The following is an 11,616-nucleotide window of genomic DNA, read 5'->3' on the forward strand; positions in this document are numbered from 1 at the left end:
AACAATATGTTGACCAAAGCTAGTCAGGCCCAAAAGACGCACGGGGGATATACAGCCAACCAATCACAGCCCACAGAGAATTTGCATTTGCCAAGAACAAGGTAAGGTGAAAGTGTGCCAGTGCTCTTCGTAGGCATGGGCTCATGGGCTTTGATTGTTCTCCATGGAGCAGCACGCATGAAGGGATTGGATTTCATCAGAAGGAAAAATAATAACAATGCAAATATATATCCTTGGACTGTTATGTTATCTATGTAAGTAAGAGTTTTTTTTAAAAAAAAATAGTTTTAGGACCATGCATGCATGGGAAGAGGTGAAGAGCCCTTGCACGGTTACACTGGCAGAGTGGCAGTGATCTGGCTGTTTCGTTCGCCGGATATATAGTCACCAAAGTGATCTGGCAGATTACCACCTCAACCAGAATATAGTGCAGAATTGGCCTGTTCTACTTGAGAAGAGTTGATAGCCCAGTACTTGTCGCCCCTGCGAAACACCGGCACTTCGGAACAGGATACACTATTGAATGTAGTACTTGACGTTCACGGAGAGACGTTCGCCGAGGTTTGGGAACCGTGGAGCATCCGCGTCCCTTGGCAGCTAACCGCCATGAGACCTCCGACGACGAAGCTTGTGCGATAATTTGCAGGTCGAAATCTATCGGACATACCACGTCCCGCTGGCAACGGAACGCCGAACGCGTAGCATGTCCAAGCAGACTAGCCCGGCCGGGCGACCGGCCAAGCAGCAATCTCCCAGCAGCAGCAGCAGGTTTCTTTCACAACACCATGGCGTATGAACCGGCGACGCCGCCAGCAATAACGGCTAGCGAGCTGGCATGGATGGAGGTAGCGAGAAGCCGCGTCGGCGTCGTCTGCATCTGAAGCAAATTCATTCTCCTTCAGTGGATACTGGATATAGTATGCATGCTGTTGCAGCGGCTTTTGTCAATCATCATGCATGAATTTCTGTCAGACGTCGCGTTCGTTCTGGTGTGCGAGATCGACCAACAAGCCAGTACTGTAGCACCACAAAAAAACTGAGCTAAAAAAACCAAAAAAAAAATTTGCCGAGGGCCTGGCCCGTGGCCCTCGGCAAAGAATTTAAAAAAAAATAAAAAAATCTTTGCTGATGGCCTATCCTGGGCCCTCGGCAAAGGGCTTCTTTGCCGAGGGCCTGGCCTTGGGCCCTCGGCAAAGGCGATTTATAAAAAAAAAAATTTGGCCGAAAAACTGGTTTTAAAAAAATCTTTGCCGAGGGCCTGGTCTAGGGCCCTCGGCAAAGACTTAAAAAAAATTTGCCGAATAACCTGGTTGCACAGAAAAAAAAAACCTTTGCCGAGGGCCTAACGGGTGGCCCTCGGCAAAGATTGACGGGAAATGGCCGCTGTGACTCAACGGGCCTAATTTGCCGAGGGCATGCAAAGATTTGATTTGTCGTGGCCTGTCTTTGCCGAGGGCCGTACCCCGTTCTTTGCCGAGGGCTCCTGTTGCTGGCCTTCGGCAAAGAGTGTCTTTGCTGAGTGTCCGAGATTTGACCCTCGGTAAATCCTTATGCCCTCGGCAAAGCACGCGTTTCCAGTAGTGAGTCTAGTTCAAAGTCAGACGTCAACTTTTCGGACCAGGAAAATTAAAGGCATGGGCTGCTTCTTATTCATTCAGAGCGTACGGAGTATACAGCTGATGCACGGTTGGTGCGTGGGTGGGAGAAGTTTCGACTATTGACGAGGCATGCAACACTGTACAAGCCGGGCGACCAAGGTTGCATATAAGTATAGGTGCTCCTATATACGTATCTCCCGGCCAAGGACGTGCAGGGAGATCTGGCGCTGGGACACACATATACGAGCGCGCGGTTTGAGTGCAAGATAAGACGAGAGAGTCAGAGAGCTAGCAAGCGAGAATGAAGGTGTCGCTGCTGCCGCTGCTGCTACTTCTAGTAGCTCTTCAGGCCTACGCTGTCGCCGTGGAAGGAGGTATGTATGTGTGTGTGCCTTGTAGGCTTGTAGTACCGCACAGTCGATCTTCTAGTAAATCTGAGAATGCGGAAGCAAATAAACAATGTTATATGCTGTTTCGAAAATGAACTATACTTTGGTCGATCCACAGGACCTAATGTTGATTATATGGAAAAAAAAAAGAACCACCAGTACCAAATGGCGAAATGCGTAACAAAAACAAGAAAAAACAAAAGCTTGTTGCATGTTTTTGAGTCTAATAGGTGTTATCGGCCTGTTCGCTGGTTGGTTTTTGGGCTGGTTTAGACTGGTTGGTGCTGGTTTGTTATGAGAGAAAAACACTGTCGGCTGACTGATTTAGACTAGCTGAAACCAACAAGCGAACAGGCTGAATGGAATGCAGGGCGACTTCTCGGGGACAGGAGCAGCTGGTCGACGCCAGGGTCGCCAATCGCCGATGGCTACCGTCAAACCTTCAACCCAAGCCCTCCAGGGGCGCAGGAGTGACACTGACCCCTCTCCCACCGTAGGTACCGATGCTCGGTGAATGCATTCTTCTTAGGGCCTTGTTTGGACGAACGTGTGTTGGAGTAGAATGGAATGAAATTTAGTTTAATTCCACTTCAATCTACTTCAATGCATGTGGATTGAAACGAATACATGCGCATCCAAATAAGGCCTCCAGCAGATGGACGAGGCTTCGGTTCATGAGGATAATTCTATTATTTTTTAATTCATGTGATATCATACATAATTATAATTGAGTAGTATTTTAATACTAATTTAATCATACCAATTTTGTTTTATATACTGTAAAAAGTACTATATGATAGAGTAATTGTTGGTTAAAGACTTGTTGCAATGAAATGAGATGACGAAGGGGTACCAATGAGATCCACATTCCGTGCCTTCCGGCCCTCTTTGTGGTAATGGGCTTATGGGCTTCTACTGTTCTCCATGGGCCAGCAGCGAGTACATCAGCAATCACCATTTCCTTTCCGCTGGGTTGTTTATCCATCCTGCGTCCCTTTACAAAAGCCCGGCAAAGTTGCCAAGCAGGCCCACCCCACTCATAGCAACCTTTTTCTAGCCTTTTGCTTTTCTTCTGATTTCTCGACATGTGCCTCTTGCTTTTGGTCGCTGGATGTCTTAGATTTCTATCCCTCCATATGTTTCCTTTTGCAATATACGTAGACAAAAAGACTTCTCTCTCTTCCGTATACAATTTAAACGCAAACGCTCACATACCATAGATACTTTGTATGGTCACACATGAGAGACAGAGACCGGGCTAGCATATATCTTCAAAGTTCAAACAACACATGCATCACACGCATGTATCTTCGCTGTCAATAATGGCCATAGTTTCTACCATTAAAAAATAACTAGTTAAAAAGGTGTAGGCATCCAATCCAATGTACGTGAGTACTAGGAGATTGGAATAGATAGACATGTGTTCACCGTAGGTGCATATATAGCTGACCTAACAATAATGGACAGTCCTTTTTTTTCCTGCCGTGGATTCCATGGATGCCTGCTTATTGGGCTACCTATCCCATAGCCATACCTATCCCGGGGCACTATCACTGGGAATTGGGAAAGGGCGACGTTAATCATTGGAAGTTTGGAATGAAGCCATAGATTCGCGCCCACCGTGACTAGCGTCGTCGCATGAATTTCTCAAGCAAAGTGATTTACATGCTAATGCGTGATATATATACGAGATATGGCATGATGGTCAAGTAAAATTGCTGGAAAGTCAAGAGCGAATTTAGACCTATGTGTGTAAGATATGGTATCGCTGAAGAAAATCTGTATCATGAAATAGAGTTGATCCTAATGGCCTTAATGAAGTTCTCGGCTAGATCCATCCCTTGAAGAATTAGTGTTTGGAGGTTATATTATATAAGTAAAATCATTACTCCCTTTGTTCTGTAAATAAGGGGTTCCAAGGACAGAAAATAGTATTGTATTAAAAATTTACCATTTATCAACAAATCATCATTAATCATGTGATGGTAGCGTCTGATTAGAAAATAAAGTTAGAGTCATGCTTATTTAAAATTATCTCTTAATTTGTCCTAAAATTTATGGAATACGCCGTACTACAGGACAGAGGGAGTACAAGTTGATGCATATACAAGTTAATAATCTGAGAAATAGGAGGTAGTTTATTACGATCTGAACATTAAAGTTGCATCAAATCATCATGCCACAGAGAGAAGATGCATTAACTTCATACTAGAAATATTTTTAGGTGCAAAATGATTTCCTAGTTCATTCCATCATTAGTTTAATATATACCAATTGGTTTTCCTCTGGAGCGTGTTATGCTGCGACTGGCCACGCGTTTGTGGGAAGAGCGTGATTCTTCTTCTTCTTTGAACCACACTAACGGGCTCTCACCTCCGGCCTCCACCGCTGCCCCCGGCTAGAGGGTTCCCCGTCACTAGCGGCGTCGCCCATTGCCCACCCCCTGTCACTCCATCCCGCCCACCCCTAATTGTAATCGGAGGAGAAGAGCTCGAGCATCTCGCCCCGCCGTGGCTCCGGCCATCGGGTTGTCTCTGGTCACCTATTCATAGCACCCCTATCGTCTCGCTCGCCACCTCTTGACCCGCCACTACCGTCGGTCTGCCCGCATCAAGGCCCCCCCCCCCCCCCCCCCCCCCCCCCCCCCCCCTCTCTTTTCTAAGACAGGCCGGACATAGAGGTCCCCAATCGGACGCCGTGGGTCGCGCGCTCGTGCTTTGTGATTGAGGTTGCGTTTTCCTTTCCATAGAAAACTGCAGCAGTGTCCATAAGGAGGTAGACACTTGGAAGCCGAACACGCTGACGTGTAATCGGTGCAACGGCCTCCACCAAACGTCCAAACCCACCAAATCACACAAACTCCGCGGCCCTTTCGCCCCGTCACCGTTACAGTCACCGCACCCACCGTACAGTGGGGTAGGCTCACCTCCTCAACCTCCGCCTCCCCGCCTGGGACTGGTGGGACTGCGAGCAACACAACACAGCACGAAGAGGAGGCAACCAACCCCTTTACCGGACGGTGCCCGCACACCCCCCACGAACCCCACTTCCTCCTCCGTGTCCTGGCGATATCCATCAGAGAGAGACGAATCAGAGCAGGCGAAGCAAGCGAAAGCCACGACCGCCGCGAAAAGCGAAAGGCGGAGGAGCAGAAGGAGATGAGACGATACCACTAGACTAAAGCAAAGCCGTGGACACTAGAGTAGAGAGAGACACACACAGAGAAGGCGCGTGGGGCGGCCGGATGGCGACGGCGAGGCAGGGCGGCGAGATCACGGCGGCTTTCTCAGGCGGCGGTGGCATTGCCGGGACGTCCACGGCCAGGACGACGCCGGTGGCGAGCCCGTACCAGGTGACGGACGCGCTCCATCTTCTCCCCTCCCCCTCCCCTCCTTCCTCTGCTGCTCTGCCTGTGTGCTGTGTGCAGCGGAAACTGACGGTAATCGCTTCCTTTCTGTTTCCAACTTGACGGTGGAAACTGAAACTGACGCGGTGAAGTCAAACAGAAATTCACCACTCTTCAAGTGGTTGAGGGATTGGGTTTGGGTGGCATGTTTGAGATTGCGACGATGCGAGCCCGTGGTTTCGTTGGGCTTCCACGTATTTGCAATTTTGGGTCGAATCGAATCATTTTGTGACAGCCGCACTGTACGGTAGCGCAGAGACGGCGAGCAGTTGGGCGTTTGGGTAGAAATTTTGAAACCACCAGGTAGGATTCCAGTTGTTTAAGCCTTTAAATGGTGCATGTTTGTTGAGTGACCGTGCGGTAGTGCACAGGTATAGCTGGTCATTCAGTGCTTGTAGTGCAATTATGGGAGCATGAGATACCTCCATGCAGTTGAAGTTGAAATACTGCTGCAGTGCTGCAAGCCGTTTTAATGCTGATTGTCATCACTACGCACTAGTTCAGTAATGGAAGGAAATAGATGGTAGTGCAATTGTGGAAACATGGGAAACCCCAAGGTAATTGAAGTCAATCAGTCTGTGTTGTAATGGTAATATATATTTTATATGGCATCTAAAAATACATGTTAGTTTTGATTGTTATTGTTCCTGTTATGCTCGTCGCCATTTGATGTGCACGCTATTGCTTAATCGGCCATCATGGCCATTGCATGTTTATGCATTGTTACTGTGATAGAATTGCTTATCCTCATAATGCAATGGCTCGTGGTACTTTCTAATCTACCTTCAAATGCAGCCTAAACGACTAAATGTATTTTGACCCAACAAACATTGATTTACCATCCGATCCTAGTTAGCTTAACAGACCTGTGGCGGCTTCAATGTATGACAAATTAAAAATAGCATCCTAGCAATTTCAGTTGTGTTCATTTTGGGAATTAGTAATTGTTGCTTATGTTTTTAAAAGAATATTGTATGACTGTATTTTAAGGGGAAATCTTGTGGACATTACATTGATAGAATGGAAGTCCCCCCTAGGCATTACTCCAATATGAATCCTTTGTTTAGGTTCATTGTCTTTTCCAAAGCAGGTAAACTGATGAAAATGCTTGCCTTCAGGTGAAATTAGTTAATTTTCTGTTTATCCGATATGCAATAAGACTAACTTTGCCCCCCTCCCTCAATATTCTTCTTTACATTAAGCACTATCTTCTGCTCTGCACTAGCATAACACATGTATGACATCGCTCCATTTTTTTTATATACCTTATGAGTATTGACAAGGGATGAGTTTTCTGTTTCATAGTTCACATCCAATTATTATAATTGCATTATGGCTTTAAGCACAGTATAATGCTGATAGTAACACTCTTATATGTCTTAAATTGAACAAAAGCTAACAACTAATGATGTAGATGTGAGGTACGGAGTTTGCTTAGTTTTTTAGAGGACTCAGAATTCTATTGCTTTGCCTATCGACTTGAGCTTGTCAGAAATGAAAGAACACATTTCCTGTTACTGATTTTTCGTGTTTCTGATTCAACTGGCTTCACTTTACTAACATTTCAAATCTTCCTCAGGCGGCTGTTGAAATTGAAGAGCAAACTTATTCCCCGGCATTTGGCAACATTGAGGTCCAGGATAGTCGTGGTTGCTGCAGTGGTTTCACAGGCAGTGTAACAAAGTTGCTGTTCATCTTTCATCTGCTTGCTTTCATTGCCCTCACAGCATTCCTTGGCGTCCAGGCCTCTTCCCACCAGAACCCTGCCTACAAGCCCTTCTCCAACTTCATCCCTCTGGTATCCTCAGTCATAGTATCCACAATTGCTGCCTGCTTCTGGGTTATCCTTGCTGTCACAAACCCTCCAAAAGCCATCAAGACCTCTCTCTGGTCTGCCCCTGTTTCTGCACTTGCTTGTGATGTAGTCATACTTCTAGTTGGCAATACTGCTGCACTTGGTATTGGAGCGCTTGTAGTTGTATTTGCAATTGCTGCAGGATTATATAGTTGTTGGGCCACTGGCCCACGTCTTAAGCATGCCTCTGATATGCTTTCCGTTTCTGTCATCGGAGCACATTTACCGCCTACTACTTCATGCCTTGGTGTCTATGTCCTCCTTGCAACGTTTGGGTATATGGCCTTCTGGACAGTTGCCATTAGCTGCATTGCTGCTGCAGAAGGGCACTTCATGAACTACCGGGTGGCTTATGTGGCAGCACTTCTAGTGAGCATGGCATGGACCATGCAGGTACTGCGCTACATTGTCTATGTGGCAGTGGCAAAACTGGCACATGGACGTCTCATCTATGGGATTCGCATCCCGGGTGGTGCTGTGGAAGCATTCTGTGGCACGATATTTGGACCAGCCTTTGGGGACATATGCATGGGTGCAATGGCTGTGCCGGTGAACTCAGCAGTGCGGGGATTGGCTCGAGCAATGAAGACGGCAACTGGGGGCAATGATGAGTTCATTTTCTCAGGACAGGGCTGCTGCTTTGCTGTATCAGAGAAGATGCTGGGACGTGCTAACCGTTGGGGTTTTGTGCATGTGGGGGCCCGAGGGAAGGCATTCTGTGTGGCTTCGCAGGATGTGTGGTCCCTTTTTGTTCTCCGTGGAATAGCAGAGCTTGTTGATTCAGACCTCACTGGTTCGTTCTGCTTCCTTTCTTCCGTTACATCAGGCGCATTGGCCTCATTGGTTTCTGGATCATGGGCACTAGCCATGGATAAAGATCAGAAGAAGTTAGCTTTGCCCATAGCCATCTATGCGTTCCTAATCGGTTATTATATGGTATTGCACTTAACCTCGCTCCTTTTTTTGTGTGTTTATCAGTATTAGTGCAACCCTATTGAACCGGCTATGTACTTCTGTCTAAAAGCAACATATTTCTGCTGATTTCTACACTTTGTATGCCACACCATGATTTTAAGAAGATTCTAGTTGATACCATCCTAAGGCTTACATATTATAGTTTTCATGGGAAATTATATATTAGTCACCAGCAAGCAACGTCCTAGAAATTTTGAATTTATATTGCCTTATTAGTGGTCTTAGTGGAATATGTAATGTGCCTACCTCTCCACCTTAGTTCGAGATTCTTCTGCTATGAGGGAATCAGGGTTGCATGAAAATGAGATACCATTATCTTCCACACACACAAAAAAGGCGAATAGATCACCCAGTGTGGATGTTGTTTTGCTGTTTGTGTACCCTTTGTTTCTGATTTCGTTTTCTTGCTTTTTGTGGCAGTGCCGGATGATGATCGCGTGGCCACAAGCGTGTGTGGCTGCGTACCATGTCGCATATGCAGAGAACCCGCAGAACCCTCAGCTGGGCACGCTGATACCAGAACATCTGCGCGAGCTCCAAGCCATGGCTGCAGATCAAGATCGTCCCAGAGTTATCCATTCTTCTGATGACATTGACAGTTCATAGATTCTTCCATTCTTTCAGTCATTTCCCCCTGATCCCTGGAGGGTAGACACCTCGGCAGCAGACATAGACGCGTAGTTGCAGATGCATGCTGATGGTTGAGTGCTGCTGTTGGGCTCCTGGCTGGTGCAGATGATAGTGTGTGCTTAGTTCTGTAGATATTGGGCAAGTGGATAGCTGAGGAAAAAAAAGTGGTTAGATGATCCAGACAAAAGCTTGTAGAGGTATAGAGTTTAGCAAAACAAACAAAAATGCAGAATTAAATACATTGTTTCAGATTTTCTCGGAGCCCGGAGGCCTGTTCTTGCCCTCGCACTGACACTGAGCGCGGCTGCGATTCCTGTGCTGTGCATTTTTATCTGCTGACGAGGTGCCTCTGGTACTTCTCCCGGCAACTGAGATGCATCAGGTGGGAGGAGTTTTTTTTGCCAGTAGAGAGATGTGGGAGTTTTTGCTTGCATTTGCAATTTATCGTTTCTTATATTATTCCTAATCAAGTTGGGGGAGTTTTTTTGCCAGTAGAATGCTCGTGTCCAATGTATGTTTCCTTTCCTAATCAACTGTCATGGTTGTGGTAAATAAGGAAGAATCAATGTAGCTGGCAAAAAGAGATGGATCTTATCCCTAATCAAGTGGGAGGAGTTTTTTTTTTTTTTGGTCAGTAGAATGCTCGTGCCCAATTTATCTTTCCTTTCCTAATCATCGAGATGAAACATGCTTGTGGGCAAAAAGAGATGGAAAACAGATGCTTGTGGGCAAAAAGAGATGGAAAACAAAAAGATTCTATTGCCAGGACTCGAACCTAGGTCTCTTGGGTGAGTATCCTAACCAGTTAGACTACAACGAGTTTTTTAATAGGAATGGTATTAGTCCTTAATAATAATAACTACGTATGCTGCTAGGACTGTGCATACATATCCCTCTCTATTATTAGAGTGAAAGTAAAAATCCATGGAACCCTAGATTTGTGTGGTCAATGTTCAACCCCCCCCCCCCCCCCTTTTACTATCTATTTTTTCGAGTACAATATAGACAAAAATATTCACGTACATATATACACAATATACATTTACACAAATATCTTTATCCCTACGAGCACCTCTAAAAGACCGGTCCAACAATTTTCAAGATTGGTGAAGTCATCGTAAACGCTTTGATGTTGACATCCACGTTGTTTATCACTGAAAGCATAGCTCTATTGAATCTTAAAATAAATAAATAAAAATGCGACCACCCTTGTCACCCACCCAGGACACACATTTAAACTGAATAGTTGAATCTCTTTAATTTTGAATGGTACTTGTCGGTGTTTCGGACCAAGGGGTCCTCAACCAACCAGTGAATTTGTTCTGCGTGCTCCCAATTCCAGATGGTGATGCAAAGAGACACAAGGTTTATACTGGTTCAGGCAATCGAGGCCTTACGTCCAGTCTGAGAGGTCGATCTTGTATTCCTTGCACCGAAGTGCTCGTAGTAGGGGGTTACAAGCTAAAGGAGAGAGGGAGCTGGTCCCAGATCTCGACAAGGTGTCGTGCGGGCCGCTTGAGGCGTTGCTCTCAGGCGACAAGGATGTGCGCATGTGTGTGTGTTACCAGGTGTTCTCCCTCGTCCCCATAAAACGGCTCAAGTCCTCTCCTTTTATAGCCTGAAGGGAGGACAAGGACGGTACATGAGATAACTATACGGTGTCGTGTGAACAGAGGCGGCGTGTCCGGGCCCTGTAGCCTGTTCCTGTGGCGGCGTGGTCGTCGGAGTGGTCCGTCCTTGGAGCACTGGAGCGGCGTGATCGTCCCATCAAATCCTGTGCGTCGTGGGAACCCCGGAACTGCCTCAGAGTGGGTGCGACGGTGAACGTGCGAGCCACTGTGGACGGACTGTGCGCGAGGCCGAGACTTGGTCGGTGCCGAGGCTGCACCACGGTGGAGGGGTCTCGGCAGGCGCGAACCCCAAGATCGCCGAGACCTTGGTGTACAGTGCCGAGGCCTCGAGTGGGCGGCTGATCGTGGGCACAGCGTTAGGACACGATGGCCGGTAATCCCAGTCGTACCCTGTCCCAGCCGGTATGGCGCTGATCGTGGACACAACGTTAGGACACAGTGGCCGGTAATCCCCGCCGTGCCCTGTCTCGGCCGGTATGGCGCTGATGGTGGACACAGCGTTAGGACACAGTGGCCGGTAATCCCCGCCGTGCCCTGTCCCGACCGGTATGGCGCTGATGCGACCTCGGGTCCCGTCGGCCATTCTGTGGCGTTGAGCCATCGTCCGGCTGAGATTGCGGGAGTGGTTGAAGCATTAATGAGACATGACGCGCTGTCTGGAGGGTCGATCGAGGCGGGGGGTGACGGGCTGTGGACGACCCGGCCTCGAGTGACATGGAGAATGAGGCCTCACGCGAGACGGAGATCGGGCTCCTTGCCGAGGCCTTGCGCGAGACGCCTCACGCGATACGGAGAATGTACCCCCTGTCGAGCCCTTCCGTGGAGAGCCTCGGGCGAGGCGGAGACGGCGTTCCCTGCCGAGGCCTTCCCTGGAGAGCCTCACGCGAGGCGGAGTTTGTGTCAGGATGCCGAGACCTCCTGCTCGAGGCTCGAGGCGAGGAGGAGGAGGACCCAGTGGGCTCGGTCGTGGCAGGTAAGGGGCCCACGGCTTACCTTCTAGCTTTATTTTTTAGATGGGACTTTAGCGACCTATTTGATGTTTGCTTGGGGTACCCCGTTCTAAGGTACCCGATAGTAGCCCCCGAGCCTCGGGGGGAGTGCGTGCACTCTCCCTAAGGGTTTGCCGAGGCTG

The 11,616-nt window shown here is 47.8% G+C and overlaps 1 protein-coding gene across 1 annotated transcript; it reads left to right on the plus strand.

The window, feature by feature from the left end:
* The first annotated feature begins 5,025 nt into the window (after nt 1–5,025).
* On the plus strand, nt 5,026–9,108 carry LOC136538550 (protein PNS1-like). Its single transcript, XM_066530506.1, has 3 exons — nt 5,026–5,339; nt 6,973–8,184; nt 8,644–9,108. Exons 1-3 carry the CDS (start codon nt 5,232–5,234, stop codon nt 8,827–8,829), a joined length of 1,506 nt encoding a protein of 501 aa, XP_066386603.1. The 5' UTR covers nt 5,026–5,231; the 3' UTR covers nt 8,830–9,108.
* Nucleotides 9,109–11,616: the final 2,508 nt, after the last annotated feature.

Source organism: Miscanthus floridulus, chromosome 2 (genome assembly GCF_019320115.1).
Source record: "Miscanthus floridulus cultivar M001 chromosome 2, ASM1932011v1, whole genome shotgun sequence".
NCBI classification, from domain to species: Eukaryota; Viridiplantae; Streptophyta; class Magnoliopsida; order Poales; family Poaceae; genus Miscanthus; species Miscanthus floridulus.

Coding starts and splice junctions, on each gene's coding strand:
- LOC136538550 (XM_066530506.1), top strand. CDS start 5,232: ATGGCGACGGCGAGGCAGGGCGGCGAGATCACGGCGGCTTTCTCAGGC. Junction 5,340..6,972: donor CGGTGGCGAGCCCGTACCAG/GTGACGGACGCG, acceptor AATCTTCCTCAG/GCGGCTGTTGAAATTGAAGA. Junction 8,185..8,643: donor TCCTAATCGGTTATTATATG/GTATTGCACTTA, acceptor TTTTTGTGGCAG/TGCCGGATGATGATCGCGTG.